The 25,417-nt window shown below is 43.1% G+C and overlaps 1 protein-coding gene across 1 annotated transcript in view; it reads right to left on the reverse strand.

The window, feature by feature from the left end:
* The window catches only part of STAB1 (stabilin 1), a 164,696-nt gene extending 141,655 nt beyond the window's left edge, over positions 1 to 23,041 (reverse strand). The window contains exons 1-7 of the mRNA XM_060239960.1: positions 22,729 to 23,041; positions 9,288 to 9,424; positions 6,016 to 6,131; positions 5,426 to 5,511; positions 3,815 to 3,884; positions 2,388 to 2,483; positions 843 to 959 (exon numbers count right to left, since the gene is read on the reverse strand). Coding sequence (XP_060095943.1) covers positions 843 to 959; positions 2,388 to 2,483; positions 3,815 to 3,884; positions 5,426 to 5,511; positions 6,016 to 6,131; positions 9,288 to 9,424; positions 22,729 to 22,809 — 703 coding nt within the window. The 5' untranslated portion in view covers positions 22,810 to 23,041. The remainder of the gene's footprint in view (positions 1 to 842; positions 960 to 2,387; positions 2,484 to 3,814; positions 3,885 to 5,425; positions 5,512 to 6,015; positions 6,132 to 9,287; positions 9,425 to 22,728) is intronic.
* Positions 23,042 to 25,417: the final 2,376 nt, after the last annotated feature.

The raw sequence follows: 25,417 nt of genomic DNA on the forward strand, positions 1-25,417 counted from the left end.
CTTTCCAAGTGGAGTCTGAAGTCTCTGGAGGTGGAAAAGCACATAGTGGCTGTGGGGGCGGGGCTTTCCCCCACTGGCCAGCTGACTGGGAGTGGAAAAGAGCCTGGGAAAGCAGGAGAACCCCAACTGGGACTTGGGGATTGGCAAGCCTAACTGTAGAAGATGGCTGTCATGTTCTAAGTAGTCTTACAGCCAAATTACACATTGCATGTGACATGAGTTGGATCACAAGTGCCTAACCTGACTTTCAGTTATATAATCATGAGGGGACTAACCCTTAAAACCTTACATTTGCTGTATGCAGTTCCAAACACTGCAAATGGGAATAAGTATCAGGCTTCACTCCCCCATCGTTTTCATCAAGGGGACCTGTTTGCCCCTTCCACAGGCTCCATGTTGTCTATATCCTTATGGCTGTTTCCACTGATGAAAATTATGCAGGAGGGAATCCTGAAAACTCTACTTCCCCCTTCCACATCTGGAGCTCCATGGAGTTACAGAGAGGTTTTTAAAGGTTAGTCCCCATGAGAACATGTGACTGAGAATCCAGTCAGGCACCCATGACTCAACTTGATCACACATACCTTAGAGAAGCCACTTTATAAACCTCCCTCACAGGCACAGCATTGTGTGTGTGTGTGTGTGGGGGAACTTGGCATCCTGGAGACCCTTGGATTCAGATAAGTCACATGATTGGCTTTCATACAATGTTTGGGTTGGAATGGGGAAATCTTTGTCAATGAATCCACAATGGTTCTCAGAAGCCCTCCTTATAGAGTTTTTGCAAGGCTTACAAAAAGTGAATGTGCGGGTAGTTTTATACAAATGCTGTTTCCTCTCACCTTGACATTCTGTCCCAATCTTCTGATAGCCTGGTAAGCATTCACACCTTGCTTGCTCACCCTCCACCACACAATGGGATTTGTCATCACAGATTACACTTCCACAGAGAGGAAGTTCTGAAATTATAAAACAGATTTAAAAAAATAATAATAAATGCAAATGGAACTTCCAGCAAGAATAAAAATGACTTCTAGTCTTATTTTGTGCATGGTGATTTGTGCACAGGGCTTTTTTGTACAGGAATGCACAGGAATGCAGTTTCGGCTGGCTTGGCATGAGGGGGTGTACCCTAATATGCATATGAATTCCTGCTGGGCGTTTTCTACAAAAAAAGGTCTTGTTTGTACATTAAGTTCAATAAGATCAGGGGGACTTAATTCCGGGTAAATGCTCATAAAATTGCACTCTTCATAAGCATCCAGAGGATTAACTAGGGGTATGTGTCCTGATCAGAGTTCCCCTGTTAAATGTATATTCCTTTTTATTTTTGTTCTTCATTATATCTTTGCAGTTCTTTGCTTGCAGGCTTGGGATTTTTTTTTTATAAAAAATGCTAAATATGCACACAAACATATTTACATATACAGGAACATACAATATGTTTGATGTAATGTGAAAACTGGGTGGGTGCTTTGAGACATCTCTATCGTATTTGTGTCTCACTCAGGAAAACCCTATGATTGTGCGGATGCTGAGTGTTGCAAGGTCAGAAATAACTACCTCACCCTCCAAAAGGAAATTCAAGGAGGAAATTAGTGGTGTTATCTATGGTGACTGGAAGAACATTAGCAAAATCAGCATGAAAATGTTTTTTAAACAGGAAATCATTCTGAATAATGGTGGAAGAGACAGGCCAATGGCTGGAATGTGTGTAAGCAGGAAATCTTCCTCCAGACATTAACACCAAAAGAAGAAGAAGAAGAAGTTAATACTATAATTATGTACCAGCTTTCACAGGCCAAAAATGAGGAGATATAATTTATCTATTTTGGTACCTCCAAGAACAAATTACTCAAAAAGTGACTGCATTAGACCCAAGCTAAGACAGGGTCAGCTGCTGCTGATTTCTTTCTCACAGTCTTCCTAAGCAAAGAGTAGCAAGAAATTACTAAAACTCACTAAGTATACACACAAGCATTTACTGCTGAATAGAAATATAGGTATGTTTCAAGGCTATGTATGGCACTCATTCTATAACAGCTTCTGCAAAACAGGAACATCAGCCTATGATTTCCAGGCAACCTGGGATGCAAACCAAGTCATTGTACTCCCAAGAAACTGCATTCTTGCTCTGTTGAGTTGTGGCCTTTCAGAAGCCACTATTGCTCATAAAACCTTCCAGGATTATAAGAAACATTATAGAACAAGTTATTATCTCATCATTTCATTTAACAAAATACTTAATTTCCATCAAGAGAAGTATTCAACAGGGACACTAACCCTAGTAGCGGCATAAAACATAGCAGCTATCTCTGAGATGTATAAACTGAAAGCCAACACATCTTGGGAAGTTGTAAGGGAAGGAAAATGCAAAAAGCATGTACCTTGATCACATTTGGGGCCAGTGTATCCACCATAGCAGGTACATCGTCCATCACCAGAGATCCCATGGTTGCAGATTCCATGCTGACACTCACATACTATCAGATAAGGCAAACAAAAATTATACATACCATGCAAAACTGGAGCCATTGTACCCCAGGACCCAATATACCAGAGTCACTGTGAACTTACTTATATGCTTCCCCATAAAAACAATGGGCGTTTTCGCACAGAGCTTACCCCGGAGTGACGTCCCTCTTCACTGCGCAGCGTCTGCGCAGATTTCGCACCAACTGCTCCGCAGAGCCGCGAAGAGCTGCGGCTTTTGCGTCACTAACGTAAACTGGTTTTTAGCGGTTTACATTTGCGATGCAAAAGGCTCGGCACTTTGCGGCTCTTCCTGGTTCTGCGGAGCAGTTGGTGAGAAATCTGCGCAGACACTGCACGGTGAAGAGGGACATCGCTCTGGGGTAAGCTCTGTGCGAAAACTCCCAATGTGAAATAAGTAGGGATGGGTAGGAAAAGTCCTGTTGTTTGATCAACTTGCAAAGCACCATGATTGGTCTGCAAATGATGTTTTCATTAACCAAAAGTTGATTATTTACAATATCCTGTGAGACATACCTGCTACATACCTGAGGGCCATTTCTGAGATTATATATGTATTACATTATGTAAATAACTATTTTAAACCATGTTAAGGGTAGAATGCAATGACAAATCACAGAAAACTGTGGAAAAGTCACAGAAAACTATGCATAATAACCACACAAGTGCACAGTTCAGAAAAGTGTGATGTAGGCCAACATCCAAATATACAACATTTAAAAATATCTGCTTCTGTGCAACCTTTTAAATTACTCAAAAATTTCAGAATACATGGAAAAGCTGGTGATCCTTAGCTAACTAGAAAACTGGTCTGCTCAGGTCAGTAGAGGTTAATCTCAAAAGACATGGCATATTAAATGCTTATTTTCATACATTGCAAGCAATTTATTTATTTACTTCACCAAATTTGCATATTGCCTTTTCATTCTACAACTACTTATGAGAGTAATTTAAAGTTTACTTATGTTCCACAAAGGAAATGATGAGGCAACCCAAGCCACAGATTCATGGAGCAATGGGAAAAAGACTTTTCACACCCATTCATTAACATAAGAACAATAGAACAGCCCTGCTGGATCAGACTAAAAGTTCATTAGGTTCAGCAGCTTGTTTCCTACAATGGCCAACCGGATTTCTCTAGGAAGCATCAGAGCAAGGCATGAATCCAATATCACACCCCCTACACACACTGTTACTCCCATCCAGATGGGAAAGATACTCCTAGAAAAGGATATGGCCATCAATATCTGCCCACTTTAATATCCTCATTCTTCTACAGTTGAGAACTTCTCAGTACACTTGAAAAAGATCTTCAGTTTACCAGACTGGCAATCAGGTCCAAAACGAGTTTCATCCCAGCAATCTTGGCAAGCATAGCCTCCATAGTTGTTCTAAATAAATCAACATAGACAGTTTTTAACATTGTCACTTCCATATGTCTTAAAATACAGTCAGCATTGCCATGTAAGTATGATGCTTTAAAGTCATCCTGGGTTAACTGTACAACATTAAAAATTATCCGTCCATAGCCACTTTGGTGGTGCCTACTTGTGGCATACAGAAATATGGTTTGCTCATCTGGTGCTATTGTTAGTAGGCTTCTCTTGTTTCAATGACAGGCAACTGACAATAACTTTAGGCACGGAAGACCAAGGCTATTTAAATCAATAAGAGAAAAGAGAAAAGCTTAGAAGAATGGGAAAATAAACTTGCTTATACAGTAATGGCAAAGTTAACAATGTATCTGAGAATGTTGAAATCTGAGGAGAGATGGTATGTATATTATTCAAGTAGAAAACAAACTTAGAATGAGAAATGGTTTAAATTTAGAATGAGAAACAGTTTAAAATTGTATATGAATGTGTTGTAGTATATATATGTGCACCACAATGTTAAGCTGATTGAGAATAAGTTTTGGATACAAATGTACCAGTAACTGGACAAAATATTTTAGTGTTCTTTTATTATATGATACATAAGTGATCTCTATTAAATCATGCTATATTAAATGACAAAATATGCAATACAGAATATGCAGTAATGGTGAAATTAATTATTAAGTTGCAAAATAGATCAAGGAAGTACGACTGTATCTTATAGAAAATGTTTCAAAATTGCAATGAAGGGGATGTTGGGGAGAATTTTTAAAAAACTTCTTGTATGATATACCCTACAATGTATAGTTATCTTTGAGATACACGTGTTATATAATTCGTTTTTTCCTCTTCTTTAACCCTTTGTACTATTATCGCATATATATATATATATATATATATATATATATATATATGAGATAATAGTACAAGGGGTTAAAGAAGAGGAAAAAAGTGATATAAAAGTTATAAAAGATTAATTTAAATCGTTCTAAATCAAGCTTCCCATCTGTGTTTTAAATATCTCCTAATAAATGTACATATGAATTGTTTCGTCTAAGTTCCATTGAAATTATTGCTAAAGAGCCACTATACTACTAAGTAACCATATGTTATGTTATGTTTCTCATATTCATAATTCCCAGACAGTGGCAAACTAATCTAGGCTAGAACTTCTCTCACTTTCTGACAAGTTGTTGTTTAGTTGTAGGAAGATTTTTACATGGAGATACCTTAAAAATGAGAGCTGGCCAAACACCTACAGTCTGAATTAATGCAGCCTGTTCTATCACACAAAATTCTTGCCCCTCTGTTACACATACAAACCTGGCCTTAGTGTATAGATGGGCATTTCTTCTAAGTTCAAGGCAACATTTTCTTTGGTTGAATAACAAGAAGGAAGTCCGAATTGACTCACTCAGAATTTTGGTGAAGAAAAAATCTAGAGCTTCCATGGTGTCGAGGGATTTGTAGTTTAGAGACTTTCCTGACGATGCTTATAGCCATATTTACAAGAAAACATGCAAGCACCACTAGTACTTGTAAGTGCCCCAACTGACCTCACAGATGCACGTTCCATTCTGTGTTATGCCATCCAAACAGGTCCCATGGCCATTGCACGGTTTTCCAGATCCACTCGGACATTCTGTCAAATAGAGAGCCGAACCACGGGTCTTTAGAATAACATTAATACTGGCCCTCTTCTGTTGTTTCCTTTCCATTAATATATTTGCTATGGCACTTTCCATTGCCACTAAGTCAAATGGATCTTTGACTAGTGACAATTTATTGGTTAATCCACATAGAACATGACCAATTAGCAGACTACCTAAAGTGGACCTGAAGCTCAAAGCAAGGGAAGATGGAGTCTGAAGTCCAGTAGGCAGTACTTCATTGAGTAGGCAAAGGCAAAAGTCTAGGCTTCTCATACTGTATGGGGCCAACCCACAATCTTCATGCTGCCTGCCAGTTGTAAGGGCCAGTGTTGAACATCCCTATTCCCTTGTGTGCCTGATGGGAACGCCAAGGTTTGGGTGCACAGTCCCAAGTCTCTCATTGCCAGATCCCATCCCCACACTACAGGGTTCCTGTTTCATGCCTCAGAGCCCTTAACTGGCTGGAATCTGATGCACTGGACAGAAAGCCTTACCATAGCATTCAGAACCCCAGTATCCTGGGCAGCAGAGTTTCTCTTCAACTTCCTTTTTGCAAGTGTGAGTGCAGCCTGATAGTGAAAGTGTATTCTCTTCCAGCTTTACTGTATAACTGAAATATTAAAAAACAAACTCCTGACCAGTGATCATGAGCAGCAATATCTTGTTTAAAATGTTATTCTCTCAGGAGGCTGAAATTTAAACTAGAAGTTATTCTCACCATCAGGTAGAGTTGCAGATGTACAGCTTCTCCATCTTGTTCTCATACAATGGGTGATTTGCATCAAGTTAAAGCAATCAAAATTAGTCTGCCCAAATCTAAACTTGATGACAAAGAATAAGGCTGCCAAACACCATCCAGACCCACTGCATTTGATAATACTGTATGGCATTTTTGCAAGAAGAAACGGCTTTTTAAAGTGTGCCTTGGGTCCCATGGGGGAAAGAGAAAGATTGGGGTGGGGGGAGGGATGGAAATAGATAAAATAAACATCTTGGCCACCAGCACAGTACTTTGTGCTCACATACATACTGCACAACAGAAAAGCAGATGCCATGGATCTTTCTATTACCCTTCACTGAACCATAACAGGTCCATCTGATGCCTCATTCTATTTCCAGTAACAAAAGGTCAATAAAGAATCCATTAAGATATAGAGGTACTGCACCCAAACAGATAACCAAAGTACCAAAAGAAGCTATGATAAAGTTTCCACTTCACATATCTGCCAATAGCTGTCAGGGAATGTATGAAGCTCTTGAATCAATGCAGTAACCAGAAGAGCACCAGCCCTGAAACTGAAAAGGTGAAAGCAAAGCATTGAACAGGGGAAATCTGAACTCTGAAAATTGACTACAGGTCAATCCTGTAAGTGCTCTCCTGTACCTACAGAGGAAAAATACATGGCTACTGAGAGGGTGTGAAGAGGTCTACTGGGGCTGCTGCTGGCAGAGGTATGCTTGTATACTGCAAGGTAACCGGGAAGGTATAATGCATTTCAGTGCATGCTGCACATAGAAACATACCACACTGCACAGATATGCCTCAAATCCCTGTCAGTTAGCACCATGCCACCCAATGTTATGGTAAAGGGCAAGTTTTATCCTTTCCTCTACAACAGGGGTGGCCAAACTTGCTTAATGTGAGAGCCACATAGAATAAATGTCAGATGTTTGAGAGCCACAAGACATGAACATCAGATGTTTGAAAGCTGGGAGGGAGGGAGGGAGGGAGGGAGGGAGGGAGGGAGGAAGGGAGGGAGGAAGGAAGGAAGGAAGGAAGGAAGGAAGGAAGGAAGGAAGGAAGGAAGGAAGGAAGGAAGGAAGGAAGGAAGGAAGGAAGGAAGGAAGGAAGGAAGGAAGGAAGGAGAGGTGGAGAAAAAGCAACTTTAACTTTAAATGCATTCTCCATTTGAGAGAAGTAATTTAAAGAGACAAATGTGTTTTCCAAGCTGGCCAGCAGGCAGGGCCGGATTAACAATTAGGCCAAGTAGGCACTGGCCTATGGGCCCCACACACCTTTAGAGCTGGCACCCCCCCCATCCCGATTTTTCCCCTGCTTGCAGCTCTCTGAGCCTGCACATGCAGCCAGCAACTGAGCCACTCTATGCCTGACTTGCCTGGTGTGGTGGCTGCTGGAGTAGTCTCCAAGTTTGCCTCCCTCTGCCTTTCCCCCACAGCTTTGTCAAAGGGGTTTTTGAGAAGGTGCCTGCAGCAGGGGCTGCAGGCAGTGGGGCAGGTGCTCCGACTCTGAGATAATTTGCGAGGAGCTCCTCAAGATTTTGACTGCCTAGGGGTCTCCCCAGGGTTTAACCCAGCACTGCCAACAGGGCAGTTGAGGCTTCGAGAACCATACAATATGGTGAAAGAGCTACATGTGGCTCCTGAGCTGCAGTTTGGCCACCACTGCTCTACAATGTGCCCAAGTTCAGCAGTTTACTCTTCCTTGCGAAGGTAACCACTTATATGCAGGCCTGGCTTCCAGTTTTGGAGGACCCTAGGGAAGATGCTATGTTTGTCACCACCTTGTACACAAGGTGTCTCCTGGGAGGAGGGAGCAGAGTGTGACATTTTCACTTTCCTCCATGCTCCGATCAGCACTGGCAAGATTAAAAGGCAAGTGCTTTACCCATCATGAGATCACAGATACTCCCTGAGGCCCCATGATATCACAGAGGTCTCTAGGGCGATCTCCGATTCCTAAAGAGCAGGGGTAGACAGGGAGGCAAAAACAGCCCTGGAAAGGGACCTACCCCTCAACAATGGGGAAAAAGAGCAAAAGTGGGCTCGTGGTGGATGCTTGCAGGTGGCTTGAACAGCAGGCTCATTTGCCACCATAACTGTTCACCATTTGCTGCAGCAACTGTTCGCTAGAGCAGCCCAGGAAGCCAGCTGTCTTGATGTAGTGGTGGCTTGAGAGTAGCACAGCCATATTGCTTGCCACAGCAACAGTTTGCCTGGACAGCCAACTCTCTGGCTGCAGTGGCTGCTCATTTGCCCTGCACAGAGCAAGGGCTGGTGGCTCTCTCACTGCCATGGCTGCTTGCCCAATCTGCACAGGGAGAGGAACAATGACTTGCTGCAGTGGCAACTATGAGGGTGAGGGTTGGGACCAGAGTGGCCTCAGCAAGGAGGGCTCAGAATCCCTCCCCAGCCATCAGTCTATCAGGACTTTTCACTATTTGCCAATTTTCCTCTACTAGTAAGAAGAAATGGGTTTAGATCTCAGTTGGCAATGGGTAAGGATGCCAATTCTGGTTTAGGAAATTTCTGGAGAGCTGGGGGTTGTGCCTGTGGAGGGCAGAGTTTGAGAGATTGGCATGGATATGATGTTATAAACAACCTTTTCCACATGGGGAGCTGCTCTCTAGAGGGAGATCAGCTGCAATTTCAGGAGATTCCTAGGACCCATCTCTGCAAATTGGCAACACCAACAGTGGACCCTCTGCCAGGCCATAAACCTTGGACAGTACCTCACTCAGCTGTCCCTTAATGCTGGTCCTGCTACATGGGAAGCTGTGAAGGGAAAAACTTAGGACACTGCTAGAGAGGGAGCTGAATCTATTCTCTACTCTTGGAGAGCCCATCCATTAAGAAGCAAGCCTATTTCTATCTGGGTAGCCCCACCATGAGTTCTTTTTCTTGGTCACGCTATAATGTTGGGATAAAATTTTGACAACTGGCTGTTACAAAGGTAGCACAAAAGCTTTAGGAGAGTGGGAAGTAATGATTCACACTTCGACCTGAAAGGAAAAGAAGGAAATCGAACCTGCAGCCTTTTTCTGTACCCCCAAAGCTTATTCTTATCCACCCTCTTGGGCACTGCAGTCTGTTAGCTACAGCACAGGAAGTGCAAGGCGTGCTCTTTGTAAAGGTCAGCTTCTTGTTGCATTGCATAGACTTTAACTGGAAAGTAGGAAGAAAATAATGTGTTAAATTTATTAAAGACACAATTTCTTCTTAAAAAGGAAAAAGTTAGCAGTTACTTGTGAGACCCTCATAATTTTTCTATGTCAATTCAAAGGAAAAGTAAAACACTAGATTTATGAAATCTGCGCTGAGGAACCATATATGTTAAGATGAGTAGCCATGTTACTCTGCCTGCAGCAGTAGAAAATAGTCTAGTAGCACTTTTAAAGACTAACAAAATGTGTGGCAGGGTATGAGATTTCATGAGTCACTGCTCACTTCTTCAGATACTGAAGAAGTATCTGAAGAAGTGAGCAGTGACTCACAAAAGCTCATACCCTGCCATAAATTTTATTAGTCTTTAAGATGCTACTGGACTCTTACTTTTTTCTACATCTATGTTAAGGCATCTGATCCACAAGCTACAGACTCTCTTCTGGACTCATACATATACACATATATAAGTACAGAAAATATCACCTTCGGAAACACACAGGACCATTTTGTTTCCTCTAGGAGGCTATTGCACTCTAGGAGGCTATTGCTCATTTGTCAATGTAATCCAGCAATGATCACCATATCTTGATATCTTTAAGAGTTCACTGCAGGCACAACTACTCAGATAACTGCATTACAGTCTGGATGTTTTAAAAATTAAATGCAGCATGTGTGTGTCTTTGAGGTGGGATTTGGAAATGAGAAGCAGTGAAGTGGTGTTTAAATCTTTCCCTGTCCATTGTGTCTCTGATCCATATCACATCTAACTGGCATTCTCCAACAGGATTCAAAACACATCTTGACTTGCCCTTTTACAAAAACATTAAGCACAGAAAGTCTTGGAAAATTCTCCACTCCAAACTAGGGGTGTGCATTCAGTTCGGCTGAACTGAATAAACCTCCGAATACCCCGATTCAGAAGTATACAGCACCGTATTCTTCTGAATACAATTGGAAGGCATAGTATAGGAGCCATATATGGCTTCCCGTATACTTCTGAATCAATATTCGGAAGTATACAGAAGTCCATAGAAAAGGCGGGAAAGGAGCTTCTGCAGCTTCAGGGGAGCTGCTTGACTCTTTTCCCGCCTTTGGAAGCCTTTTCCTGCCTCTCCCATAGCCTCCCTGGGATCAGGGAGGGAGGGGGAGAGGAGCAGCCAATCCAAAGCATGCATTTGTAAGATGCACTGCAAATGCATGCTTTGCAGGGCTGTTGTGTAGCTGATGGTTGGGCTAATCCCCCAGCCATCAGCAACATTGTTGTTCTTTTGTTTACTTGGGTATCCAAGTAAACACTGTTCTCTGACCAATCACAGAGCAGTGGTATTTTTTGAAACTGCTCTGTGTAGGGCCAGAGAACCTTTTTAAGGAGTCTGCCTGGCTGGACTCCTTTCCATTGCTGCTGTGTTGGTGTTGGTGTAAGAGAAAGATTGTGCTGCACTTGGCCTCAGCTGCCGCTGCTCTCTCTCGGCCTTGCCTGACCTGCCTGGATAAGAGGAGACATCTAAGGTAAGACAGTCTTGGGGTTCTTGTTTTTATTTTAGTTAGGATAAAAGTAAAAGAACTTTTTAAGACTCAGAGTCCCTTTACTTATCCAGATTTGGGTGGGTAGGTACTGGGTAGCTTATTTGGGGTTAGGGTTAGGGGGTTCTGCTGGGGGTGGGTTTTTTTTGCCAATTTGCCTATATCTTACTTTAGTGAGAGAACTTTTAAAAGTGCAGTGTCCTTTTACTTTTCCTGATTTGGGTGGCTTGGATTTCTTGGAGTTAGGGTGAAGGTTTTTTGGGGGGGGAGGGGTTGGTAAAGTTACTGTATTGTTAAAAGTCAAGTTTTTCACTTTTTAAAAAGGATTCTGTGTTTGATTTGTTTCTGCTGTGTTGTGCTGCTGTTGTTCCTTTTCTCTTCTGGTTCTGGTTCTTGACGGGGGCGCTGTTTGGCTAATTTTCATTGTTAAAAAGGTCACTTTTTTAACAGTTGAGTTTCTTGGCCTTTTCTCATTGATTTGTTTGGATCTGTTGCTGTTGGTTTTGCATCCTGCCCTGTTGTCCCTTTTCCTGGTTCTGTTTTTTTTTTTTTGGTGGTGGGGGGGGTGTTGTTGACTGATTTGACCTGAGGTCTTTTATTGTTAAAAAGGTCACTTTTTAACAGTTGAGTTTCTTGGCCTTTTCTCAGTGATTTGTTTGGATCTGTTGTTGTTGGTTTTGCATCCTGTTCTGTTGTCCATTTTCCTGGTTCTGTTTTTTTTTTTGGGGGGGGGGGTAAAAGTTAAGTTTTTTTCTATCATATTTTGGTTTTTTTCAAATTACCTCTGGTTAGTGTGAGGGGGTTGGTGTGTAAGCTGTGTGGGGTAGATCACTTTCATGTTTTTATAGAGTTATTTTTGGAGTCTGAGGGTGCTTTCGGTTTGGCTAGGGCCACTAAATAGGCTGCCCCACTAATAAGGGTGTTTTTAGGGATTGTGTTTTTTGAAATTTTAAAAACATTAATCCAGTTTAGGGCTTTATCTTCTTTCAAAATTCAACAAGGCCAGATAGGGGCAATTTAAAAAGATTTTAGGTTTCTCATAAAAGGCAGCATGAGTACTAGGCCACATAAGGCTCCCTTTTAAAGAGACTAGGGTTGCAGTGCATCTTGCTTTCAGCCACTGAAAGCAGGTGCATCCTTAGATTTCCATAGGGTAAACCACAGCTTCTCTCTAGTTATAGGGGACACCTGATTTTGAGTTTGCAAGGAAATCCCAGTGATCTTCCTCATTCGGGGTGCAACTCTGGCTCGCCTCCTCGTGGTGCACCCTGGGTAACGCAAAAGAGCCTGAACCAGCCAACCAAGGTAAGTCTAAATGCTTCTTGTTTTGTGTCAGATACAGAATGATGTGGAGCTAGGTGTGGTCCACTGCTTCTCTTGTTTGAGAGTTGCAGGGCTGTTGTGTTTGGCCAGCTCTCCCCATGTTGTTTGGGGCAGGGCTGGAGAGCTGGCATCTGTAGATTGTGTGTTCTATGGTAGGGAAGCTGGCATTTAGGTGAGAGACCCAGAACCAGCATGCTTGTTGTGCTTGGCCAGCTCTCCCTGCGTTGTTTGGGACAGGGCAGGAGAGCTGGCATCTGGGTTTGCTGCAGACCTTGAGCAGATTGTGTTTTGTGTCGCAGTGACGTTGGTAACTAGGTTTAGATTGGTTCCAGGCCAGCAGGGTTCATAGAGTAGATAGATGGATGTAGTGCATTTGGGTCCTATAGAGATTCTCTGGTGTGAAGTTAGGTTTGACTTTGGGTGCCCCAGGAATTGGACCCCCTGGTCCATTTTTTTTTTTGCCTTGTGCGTTTTGTGCCCTGAAGCTGCACAGCAGTTTGGGGGGCTCTCCTCAAACCCCCCTGCTCCCCAGAGCCACCTTTCCCACGATAATTACAGTGGGGGAAGTGGCTGTAATTGGTTTTTTCTCACCATTGGGAACAGTGTTCCTTTTGGGGTGCCCACAGATGGGTGCAGTCTTTTTGGGCCAGTGGGGTTGCATGCGGGGGAGTCCCCTGAAGCTGCCTGCAGTTTTGGGGCCTCTCCCTCAAACCCCTCTCTGGCCAGAGTCACTTTCCCCGCAGCAATTATAGTGGAGGAAGTGGCTAATTGGGCTTTCTCCAGCATTGGTGGCAATGGGTCTTTTGGGGAGCCCAAAGACAGGGACCCCCTGGCCCAATCTTTTTGGGACTTGGGGGTTTTGTAGGGGAGAGTCCCCTGAGGGTTTCCTGCAGTTTTGGGGGCTCTCCCTCAAACCCCCTCCCCTCCAGGCAGCTTCTAATATACCCTATTTTGCAATTGATTTCAATGGCCCATAGGGTATCATGGGGCCTTATATTCGAAAATAGCCATATATCTCCTATATATACGGCTATTCCGAGTACCAGTATTCTGAAATATACAGTATTCCGAATATTTTGGCCCGTATATTTCAGAATCTGATTAATTCAGAATTATTTTTTTTGCACACCCCTACTCCAAACTCCTCCCACTTAAAGCTGCCTTTCTTCTTCTTTTTTAAAATTTGCCAAAGCTCTCTTAACACTCTGGGATTTGCAATCAAATCCCAAGTGGAAGTTCTCCAATTTTAATCCAGTGAGTTTAGAATGGATTAATTCTACACAGGATTGTACCATCAGCCTCTTAACTAGTCAAGTGATTAGTGCTGTTTACATCTGCTAAAAAACATCTCCATCACGAGAAATGTTTTATAGGTAAAAATTATGCTCAATTTACTCCATCATTCTGTTTCCAACAGTGGCCCACCAAATGCCTTCAGAACAGATTCCACAATGTGAAACCATAGTAGCCATCCAATAGAAGCTCCCCGGCTGTCCAGGTCTCTTGGAGAAGTAAAATATCATATGTCTTAAAAAGTGGGGAGTGATCTAGGCTTCTTGGGCGGACCCAGCCAGCTATGTTCCAGGAGATTACTTTAAAATGGTTTGGCTTCCCTGTTTTACGCTGGATTGGCCGTCATACTTTTGAAGCTTCTGCCGGGGAAACAGGGTCAGTGATTCCTTCAACACCAGTAGGTTCATCTAAGATCGTGTACAAAATTGGATTGTCTGGAGGGATAATCAGATTGGTATTATTGCCCCTTTTCTTAATTGTTATAATTGGTTCCAATGGAATGCTACTTGATGGCGCTGGCACTAGAGAACTGTCTGAGGCGGGGGGAGGGGGTCCATTAGGTTCTTATTTTCTGCCCAGGGCTGTCTTAAGCCCTTCAGGGTGGATACCAAGAGCTCCATAGGACTAAGTATACAGGCTTGTTCTTGAGTTGGTAGTGTCATAAAGGAGGTGAGAAGCCTTTTAAAATCAGAAATATGCTATTATCAGATTCTAACCCCCAATTTACATCTAATTGTGCCAAATTCTTGGCAGCAGCTAGGAGAATTTGTGAGGATTATGTAACAAAGGGGTCTTGAAACTGTTTGTTTTTTAATTATTTTTGAATATTCCCAAACTTGTATTTTACTTTACCTTAATCCCTGAGTACTCTTTATACTACCATAAATGCTATTGAAACTGAAACAAATGTTAATCAGTGTATTTTAGTTAATATTTTACTGAAGCTGTATAATCTTTTAATTTTTTATCTGTATTTTTTATATCATGTTTTACCTTTTTAAGTCCCTCTAGATTTTTACAATTTTTCTGGGGGTTGTTGGTCTGCATTGTACTGTGTATTTGGTCATGGACCGTAATAAAGCAAATTGAATTGATTCCTCAATGTGGTGCCCAACAAGTGGGTGGGGCCATGTGGGGCTTTTGGCCAGAAAGACTTTTGATTGAAGATTTGATTGGCTGTGTAGACTTTTGAAATGTTGCTTTGGCAGCAGCTGCCCACTACAGCACAAGGATCTTCACTGTATGACTGAAGGTAAGCTTCAGCAGCCATTTTGTGACTGGCTCCTCCTTATGCAGCAGCTGTTTTGGGGCAGCCATTTTTGACTGCACCTACCACACTGTCAGAATTCCAAAGGTCCCACAGTCTTAGAAAAGCTGGAACCCTGCTCTACAAGGTTACTAACAATGCACAAAGTTTATTACTATCCCCTGCTGTTTGCCCTCAGGGATTGGTGTTCAGACATATATCATCATGTTTGGGACCAGGGCTTTTTTTTTTAAGCAGGAACACACAGGATCGCAGTTGCAGCTGGCTTGGTGTCAGGGGGTGTGGCCTAATATGCAAATATGTTCTGCTGGGCTTTTTCTACAAGCCCCCCCGTGTGAAACAATGGTGACATCAGGGGTGTGGCCTAATATGCAAATAAGTTTCTGCTGGGCTTTTTCTACAACCCCCCCCCTTGTTTGGGACACAGCCCATTGGAAGGCACCAGCGGTGCCTATTTGCAAAAAACCTTCCCTTTAAATGGTCTTTTTTGTGAGTGGGGCTGGCCACCACACATGCCTGAACTTCAAGCAGCAAATTTTCCACTTGAAATTCAGGCATTGGCAGCCTTCACTTGCAAAAAAACATTTAGAAGGAACCCTCCTTTCAATTTTTTTTTCAATTTGCCATTTGGAGTTCAGGTGCGCAGCCAACTGCTGCCCCTGCCCTCTCTTCCTGCAAGGTTTAAAAGGCCCTCCAGCTGATTGGCAGGCCACGTGCTCCCACCGATCAGCTGGGGGTCCTTTAAATCTCATAAGAGGAGAGGGGTGACTGCTGGTGTTTGCTGTTGTGGGTGGGGCTTCCCCTCTGGCCAGCTGACTGGCAATGGGCCAGAGCCCCAGAAATCAGAGGAAACTCAACCCAGATTGGGGGTATGGCAACCCTCGCTAACAACCATAGACAGACCTACCCTCATTTTATTTATTTATTTACTTTAAATTTCTATCCCGCCCTCTCCGCAAGCGGACTCAGGGCAGCTAACAACATTCGTATTTACAAGTTAAGACTAATAAAACATAGTTACAATTTAAAACCATTTCGTGGTGCTGTACCACTGCAATATAAGCGAGTTCTTCTTTTCTGATGGTGATCACATAGTAACTCTATAATGATGTGGGGTGGCAGTTCTCTCCCTGCTAGATATCAAAGGCCTGTTGGAACAATTTGGTCTTACAGGCCCTGCGGAAAGTAGAAAGATCCCGCAGGGCCCTTATGGCCTCCGGGAGAGCATTCCACAGTTCTGGTGCTGCCACTGAGAAGGCCCTAGTCCATGTCAAACACAACCTAGCCTCCTTTGGTCCAGGGATGGGCAGTAGATTTTTTGTCCCTAAACGCAGTGCTCTCTGGAGAACATGTGGAGAAAGGCGGTCCCGCAGATAGACAGGCCCCTGACCATAAAGGGCTTTAAAGGCCAATACCAACACCTTGAAACAAACTCGGAACACAATAGGTAGCCAGTGCAGCTCTTTCAGCACTGGCTGAATGCGCTCCCATCGAGGGAGCCCCATTAACAGCCGTGGTGCAGTGTTCTGCACTAGCTGTAGTTTCCAAGTCAGCATCAAGGGTAGCCCCATGTAGAGAGCCCCATGTATTCTTGAGGTGACCATAGCATGGATCACCATTGCTAAGTCGTCATGCTCCAGGAAAGGGGCCAACTGTCACACCCGCCGAAGATGAAAAAAGGCAGATCTAGTAGTGGCTGCTACCTGGGCCTCCATTGTAAGAGAGGGCTCCAGGAGCACACCTAAGCTCTTGACCTTAGTGGCCGGTATTAGTGGCACACTGTCAAGAGCCAGCAGAGGGATCTCCCCCCTGGACCACCCTGGCTCAGATTGAGAACCTCCATCTTAGTCGGATTCAGCTTCAACTGACTCAGTCTGAGCCAAGATGCTCAGAAGAGCCAGGTCTAGATTTTCCGGGGTACAGTCGAACTGGTCATCCATCAATAGATAGAGCTGGGTGTCGTCTGCATATTGGTGACATCCCAGCCCATACCTTCTGACAATCTGGGCAAGGGGGCGCATATAGATGTTAAATAACATTGGGGACAGAACCTCAACCTGTGGCACACCGCATATAAGTGGGTGTCTTTGGGATGATTCCTCCCCTATCACCACCCTTTGTCCCCGACCTTGGAGAAAGGAGGCCAACCACTGTAAGGCAGACCCTTGAATCCCCACGTCGGCAAGGCAGCTAGTCAGTAGCTGGTGGTCAACTGTATCAAATGTGGCTGACAGATCTAGTAATAACAGCACCGCTGAGCCGCCCTGATCCAGATGTCACATGAGGTCATCTATGAAGGCGACCAGAACTGTCTCCGTCCCATGACCTGCTTGAAAGCCGGACTGGAATGGATCCAGTGCGGAAGTGTCATCCCGGAATCCCTGTAGCTGAGTTGCCACTGTCCACTCTATAACCTTACCCAAAAAGGGAAGGCTTGATACCAGCTGATAGTTCGCCAATACAGCCAGATCTGCAGATGGTTTTTTCAAGATGGGATGGACCACAGCCTCTTTAAGAGGTGTGGGAAAGATCCCTTCTACCAGGGATCTGTTGACAATACCCTGTAGTGGCTCACATAGCAATGCCTGGCTAGCTTTTATAAGTCAGGACGGGCACGAGTCCAACCCACAGGTCTTAGGGCGTACAGCAAAAAGGATCCAGTCAACTTCCTCCAGGCTGAGTGGATTGAAGGAATCTAGAAATGAACCAGAAGACGTGCTCGGTGCCCCAAGTTCTTTCACTGTATCAATTATGGTGGGAAGGTCGCGTCGGAGCGACGAGACCTTATCTGTGAAAAAACTCGCAAAAGCCTCACAGCCGATTTCCAATTCTCTAACGTTTGGTTTACCTTGCGGTAAAGTTGTTAATGACCGAATTATACTAAACAATTGTGCTGGGCGCAAGGTCGCAGACGCAATCTGGGACACAAAGTAAGTCTTCTTTGTGGCCCAGACTGCCATCTCATAGGTCTGCATAAATGATCTTTAAGATGTTCTCGTAGCTTCGTCACAAGTGCGTCACCATTGTCTCTCTAGTCGTCTCAATCACCGTTTCATCGATTGCAGCTCCGGGGTATACCATGGAGTGGATCGTGAATGAGGATGAAGAGGACATCGGGAAGCGATCTCATTGATGGCTGTAGAGAGCTGGCTATTCCAGCTCTCCACCAGCTCATCCAACGAGGCACCAGAGGGCCAGGGATCCCATAAAGCCATTTGAAGCTGCAAAGGGTCCATCTGGCTTTGCGGGCGAGCAAAAACTTGCTCACCACCTAAACAGGGTAGGGATGGAATATCCACACGGGCCCTCAGGGCATAGTGGTCAGACCATGGCACTGCCTTGGCAGAAATCTGATTCATTATGACTCCCGCCACAAAGATCAGGTCCAACACATGTCCGGCCTGATGCGTGGGCATTGTTATATATTGGGAGAGTCCCAGTGCTGCCATGGAAGACATTAAGTCCGTCGCCCGAGTGGAAGCCGCATCCTTGGCATGGACACTTAAGTCATCCAGGACTATAAGCCGAGGATGCTCCAATGCCCAGCCTGCTACAGCATCCATCAGGGATGGTAAGGCAGTGGCGGTTCATTAGGCGGACAGTACACCAGCCAGATTGCCAAACTCTCCCCAACATCCCACATCAGGCCAGCACACTCTATGCCCATGATCTTTGGTGACGAAAGTGCCCTGAAGGAGCAATCCTCCCATATGAAAAAGGCCACCCCTCACCACCACCCCCGCCCGCAAGTCTGAGCCTGGGTAAGAAAAGAGAACCCAGGTGGGGCTATTTGGGAGAGAGCAACCGTCCCCCCAGTCCCACACCCAGGTCTTCATCACACAAGCCAGGTCCATGTCCTGCCTGATTAAGAAATCCTGCAGGACTGAGGTTTTATTATTTACGGACCTGGCATTGCACAATACCAGGGACAAAGGCGAGTGTTTCCACTTGGCCCCCATACCCGCTATTCTTGGGATGGGACGCAGGCTGGAAGGGGAGTGAGCCCCCCTGTGTCTCAGTCTCCTTCCATTCCAACTTTGCCTGCTCCCACTTCTGTACTTTCCCCTCCCCAGGAGCACTGGAATCCCCTGACCAGACATCTCTTGCTGATGGTCTTCATAGAGTCTCAGATCACCAACCGTATGCACATCAACGTATCCTGTTCCTCCCACTCACTCACTCACTCAACCTAGCACTCTATCAGCTAATATTTCCTATGATATAACTAAAACTTATTCCTACCAATAATAATTTTATCCTTGCCAATTAATTTAAAAAACCCTCTCTCCCCCACAATCTATCTAGTTAATTGGCAAAAAATTATATATCAATTCATTTAGCAGATAAAATATTCATTAATTGCCCAATCTTTCTAAAACCCATCTGTTAAAAATCTTGTAACTACCATCACATTTTGTTGTTGTGGATTTTGCAGTGGTCAGGCATATGAAGAAATACTTCCATTTTACATCCCTCCTAAACCAACTGCCATCTCTTCTAAACCAACTTGATAAGACATTCTCTTCCAACATGAGTTCTATTTTTATGAGAAGGAAAAAAAATCTTTCCATAAATGATTCATAATGTGTTCTGAAAGGAGAAAAATTCCATTTATAATTTTATTAATTTTGATCTCACCCTGCTCCATCAAAAAAATTCATAACCAAAGTTTGTGTCAGTTTGATATGTCCCTGGAGCTTCCAGACATAAGCAGTGAAGACACTAGTACAAACCTTCACACGCAGACACAAAACACAGTCATTGAACATTTTATTTGTTACTAAGTTGTTCTGCCCCATTTTATTATGGAACATTCATCACTGCATATGTCTACAACATGAAGCAATTATATGCCCATTTGAAACAGCTGTCATTGATCAACTGTCACACACAGGGCTTCTATATTACCTCATAATCAATCACTACAAAACACAACAATTCTCAACAACAACAGTTCTCGTGTTTTACTGTATTTGAATATCATTGTGAATCTGCCCTATGAACAACCCTCCCCATCTACTCTACCCTCCCCATCTACTCTACTCTGAATTCTCTGAGGGTGTATTTAGATGGACAAGGTGCATTATGCAGGGCTTTTTTTGTGCAGGAATGCACAGGAACGCAGTTCCTGCTGGCTTGGTGTCAGAGGGTGTGGTCTAATATGCAAATGAATTCCTCTTGTTTTTTTCTACATAAACCCTTTGCAAACAATCGTGATGTCAGGGGGTGTGGCCTAATATGCAAATAAGCTCTTTGCATCTCCTTCAGTTCTGCAGGGCTTGTAAAACGGAGATGTTTCAGTGGACCTTTGATTAACATGACAAGTGTCTCGTTATTCTGGCCTCCTCTGCTCCACAAGCAGGTAACGAGGCAGGAATGCAAGGCACGACAGGTACAAGACAGGCAAGAATAGGTATGAGTCAGGCAAGCAGGTCTCAGTCAGTCAGTAGCCAAGGCAATGACAACAAGCATTATGGGAGCTGCTTCTGTGATTTTGAAGCCTTATATAAGAAGGTGGGATTCTGTTCTTTCTAATGACCTGATAAAAGTCCCAGCATCTGTCTAGGGCTAGTATACCTCATCTCCTTCCTAGGAGAGAACTAAGAGATGTAGACCCCAGTCTGCTTATTGTGTGTTCCTTTGTCAGGTCTGTCTCTGCCCTGGTCCTCCTTCATCTAATATCCTGAAGTTCTGGGGTGTGAGACCTAGACAGGGCTCCTGCAGCAACTCCAGGTAACTGAAAGGTGCCAATGGGGTATGGGCCTTTCCAGGTGGCTCCTGGACTGCTGGCTCACTGGAGGCAGAGACCACAATTGGTTGCTGTGGCGAAATCACAGGGTCTACCTGCAGGTGCTCAGAGGGCCCTGTGCTTTGGAGATCTCACGGCCTGAGAAGGACTCTATCATCTGAAGAATCTGCCCCAGTGGAACTGAAGCAAACCATGACAGGCAGCATCAAAATACTTTAATTGCCCTGAATTTTTTCAAGATATGGCATATGAATCATTGAGCACTCTTTACCATAGACAGTGTAGCACATGAAGTAGTCTAGCAGGAGCCTCTAGCTTAGCCTTAGCATCTGTATTCATTCTGCATTTATTATACATTATTTAGATAGCCAACTGTGCTATCTTCTCCAGCCTTCAAGATCAGCACAGCTTCCAGATCATAATGCATGATAAAATGTCACAATCATTTAGTAGACAAGAGTAAAAATCCAGTAGCACCTTAAAGACTAACAAAATTTGTAGTAGGGTATGAGCTTTTGTGAGTCCCTGCTCATGTCTTCAGATACTGAAGTACATATATATCTACCTGCAGATACTGAAGAAATGAACAGTAACACACGAAGCTCATATCCCACCACAAATTTTGCTAGTCTTTAAGGTGCTACTGGACTCTTGCTCTTTTCTACTGCTAAAGAAAGACTAACATGGCTATTCATTTCGATCCACAGTCATTTAGTGTAATCTTATATATATTCTGTCACATCTGAACCATGCATTGTCAACACCACATGTTCCCCCAAGTGTAGCCGTGGCAGTGTATCATTACACACAATGTTCCTTGGTACTTAAATTGGGATAGGCAGAAGGGGAATTGTGCAGGCAAACAGCCAAGGCTTTTTTTTTAGCAGGAATGCACACGAATGCAGTTCCGGCTGGCTGGGCATCAGGGTGTGTGGCCTAATATGCAAATGAGTTCCTGTTGGGCGTTTTCTTCAAAAAATCCCGTGTGAAACAATGGCCACCAGGGGGTGTGGCCTAATATGCAAATGAGCCCTGCAAACAGCCATAAATATCCTTGCCAAAAGATGGAGGAGCAACAAAATGCAGAAGCTGATGAAGTAACTTCCAGATAAAAAATGGGAAAGTCTTTAATAATGCACTGGCCTTTGTTGATATTGGCACATGGACGTAAATAGCAGGCAAGTGCATCTTCATCTTTACTCAATGACTCTTAGATATGGTATGCAAGCATGCATAGAACTATATATGCTTGGCAAAAAAAGAAGAGAAAGGAAGTGGTTTCTGTCCTGGTGGCAACTTTGAATGCTATATTTTAAATCCCACTTTTTTTCAAGTGTGAACTCCAGGCAAATCTTCAGTATAGTGTAGTGTAGTGGTTAAGAGTGTCAGACTACTATCTGGGAGATCTGGATTTGAATCCCCACTTGTGCCTTGGAAGCTCACTGGGTGACCTTGGGCCAGTCACACTTTCTCAGTCTAACCTACCTCACAGGGTTATTGTGAGGATAAAATGGAGGACAGGAGAAAGATGTAAGCCTATTTGGGTCCCCACTGGGGTGAAAGGTGGGGTACAAATGAATTAAATAAATACATTAAAAAGTATATGCAAGCACATGATCTATGTACACATACAACTCCTAGCACTGAATCTGACCTGATGTTCATCCATCCCAGTTTCCTGACTCTGCCAATGGTCAGATGTATGTGTATGGGTAAAATGTCAGAAGAAATATTTAAAATGGTGCCGGCTGTCTAATTTTTTGCAAGTTTTTATAATGAAACAGGTCACCAGATTAAGCCAAGACACTTTTAAAATCAAAACAACTGCAAATTATATTTGTTCTGATTAATAACTGAACATTGCACATGTGCGAGTGAGCACATATGTACATACATATATGCACACAAATACATACTGAGGAAGTACAGTCTAACTATAAAATCTCAGCTGAAGAAGTGATTTGAACGACCTCAACATCAGAATAAAAAAATTACAACATAATCATTTGAAACATATCTGTTTAACATGTGGGATGACTGTAGGGCCATTTATAGAAGGAACTAAACTTCTTCAGTGAACTCAATGAGGTTTACTCCCAAGTGGACCCAGGACTGCAGACTCAGACAATCAAAGAAATGCAAACTTACCTGACGATTCTGTCCTTTGGCTGTGTGAATCAAGCATATTGCTAGGAAGAAAAAAAATAAGACAGGAGGTTTCATCTTCATTCCTTTACTCAAAAGAGCCGTGCCTTTAGCAGGGGATGTGGAAGATGCCGTTTCTGTAAGATAACTCCACCTACTAAAAATCAGATCCAAGAAAACTCAGAAGTTAAAAGTAAACAGGGAAAAAATACTTGCATGCTGTGAATCTCTCATTCCAAAGTACACAACAGCAGCATTATTTCTTCCCCTAAGAACAAATCAACAGAATATCTTTTAAAGAAAAGAGCACAGCGGTAAAAAGATAACCCTGAGCAAGAAAAGTTTACTCAAAACAGGAATGTCTACGGATTTCCTCTAACATCTATCAGTTCAAAACAGATGGAAGGAAATCCTTTGTTTTCCTTTCTGTGGAATGAAATAAGCTAACAGTATGTAATAGTGAGATAAAACTGATAGTGTGAACAAGATTTGTTATTGATCCTAGCAGATCATTAATATGGAGCGATAATTTTTTTTTTATTTCTAATGATAATGTGCTAGTATTTGATGAAGTTGGCACCAGTAAATGGATAGTGCATTATTTTAACCAGTTTATTGTTGTCAGTGACCAGATTCAACTGACAAAAAAATTATCAGGCATTCGTTAAATTCCAGTTAAAATAAAAATATAAAATTTAGCAAAAATCTATATAAAATTACATAGTACAAAGAGAATAAAATATAAAATATCTAAAATAACATATTAGATAACCATATTTAAAATTTAAACCTGGAATCTAAAAATCGAGAACTATATAGTACATCTTGTGATGAAGTCTAAGTCAAGGCTCAAAAGGGCCTTGCATACTTTGATTGTGCGCAGAATCTAGCAGTTAACTTGCATGAGATAATATTCATAAAATATTAATGTAGCAATACCTGGAACCATTTCCAAGTCTTGCTAATACAGCTAGATTAATACCTTTGGTTCTGTTCAGCAACATTGGGCTGACTTTGTAGTTAAATTTCTATTGCCAAACACCACCACCCAGTAAAGCTCCTCCCTCCCCACCAAAAGCCTTTTTACAGTTTGAAAGTTGATGTCTGTATACAATTCACATCTATACAGGGCTTTTTTTGTAGAAAAAGCCCAGCAGGAACTCACTTGCATATTAGGCCACACCCCGACACCAAGTCAGCTGGAACTGTATTCCTGTGTGTTCCTGCTCAAAAAAAAGCCCTGCATCTATAATTTACTTTCACCAATACATCACAAACTGATTGACCAGGATCCAAGAACTCACACAGCTAGTTCCACATCCCCAACAGAATTTAAGAGCATTTTTCTTGAGCAGCTGCTCTTCCATGCTGCACAGCAGATGACTTTTGAAATTGCAGGGATTTTCTTTCCCTTTTTAAAGTTATTCTTTAAGGTTGAATACATAACTGATTCCCTCATAACAGAAATGTTATTGGAACTAGCATAGTATAAGAACATAAGAGAAGCCATGTTGGATCAGGCCAACGGCCCATCAAGTCCAACACTCTGTGTCACACAGTGGCAAAAAATTTTATATACACACACACACTGTGGCTAATAGCCACTGATGGACCTGTGCTCCATATTTTTATCTAAACCCTTCTTGAAGGTGGCTATACTTGTGGCCACCACCACCTCCTGTGGCAGTGAATTCCACATGTTAATCACCCTTTGGGTGAAGAAGTACTTCCTTTTATCCGTTTTAACCTGTCTGCCCAGCAATTTCATCGAATGCCCACGAGTTCTTGTATTGTGAGAAAGGGAGAAAAGTACTTCTTTCTCTACTTTCTCCATCCCATGCATTATCTTGTAAACCTCTATCATGTCACCCCGCAGTCGACATTTCTCCAAGCTAAAGAGTCCCAAGCGTTTCAACCTTTCTTCATAGGGAAAGTGTTCCAGCCCTTTAATGATTCTAGTTGCTCTTCTCTGGACTTTCTCCAATGCTATAATATCCTTTTTGAGGTGCGGCGACCAGAACTGCACACAGTACTCCAAATGAGACCGCACCATCGATTTATACAGGGGCATTATGATACTGGCTGATTTGTTTTCAATTCCCTTCCTAATAATTCCCAGCATTGCGTTGGCCTTTTTTTATTGCAAACGCACACTGTCTTGACATTTTCAGTGAGTTATCTACCACGACCCCAAGATCTCTCTCTTGGTCAGTCTCTGCCAGTTCACACCCCATCAACTTGTATTTGTAGCTGGGATTCTTGGCCCCAATGTGCATTACTTTGCACTTGGCCACATTGAACCTCATCTGCCACGTTGACACCCACTCACCCAGCCTCAACAGATCCCTTTGGAGTTCCTCACAATCCTCTCTGGTTCTCACCACCCTGAACAATTTAGTGTCATCCGCAAACTTGGCCACTTCACTGCTCACTCCCAACTCTAAATCATTTATGAACAAGTTAAAGAGCATGGGACCCAGTACCGAGCCCTGCGGCACCCCACTGCTTACCGTCCTCCACTGCGAAGACTGCCATTTATACTCACTCTCTGCTTCCTATTACTCAGCCAGTTTTTGATCCACAAGAGGACCTGTCCTTTTACTCCATGACTCTCAAGCTTTCTAAGGAGCCTTTGATGAGGAACTTTATCAAAAGCTTTCTGGAAGTCAAGGTAAACAACATCTATCGGGTC

This window comes from Heteronotia binoei, chromosome 5, assembly GCF_032191835.1.
Source record: "Heteronotia binoei isolate CCM8104 ecotype False Entrance Well chromosome 5, APGP_CSIRO_Hbin_v1, whole genome shotgun sequence".
Classification (NCBI taxonomy): domain Eukaryota; kingdom Metazoa; phylum Chordata; class Lepidosauria; order Squamata; family Gekkonidae; genus Heteronotia; species Heteronotia binoei.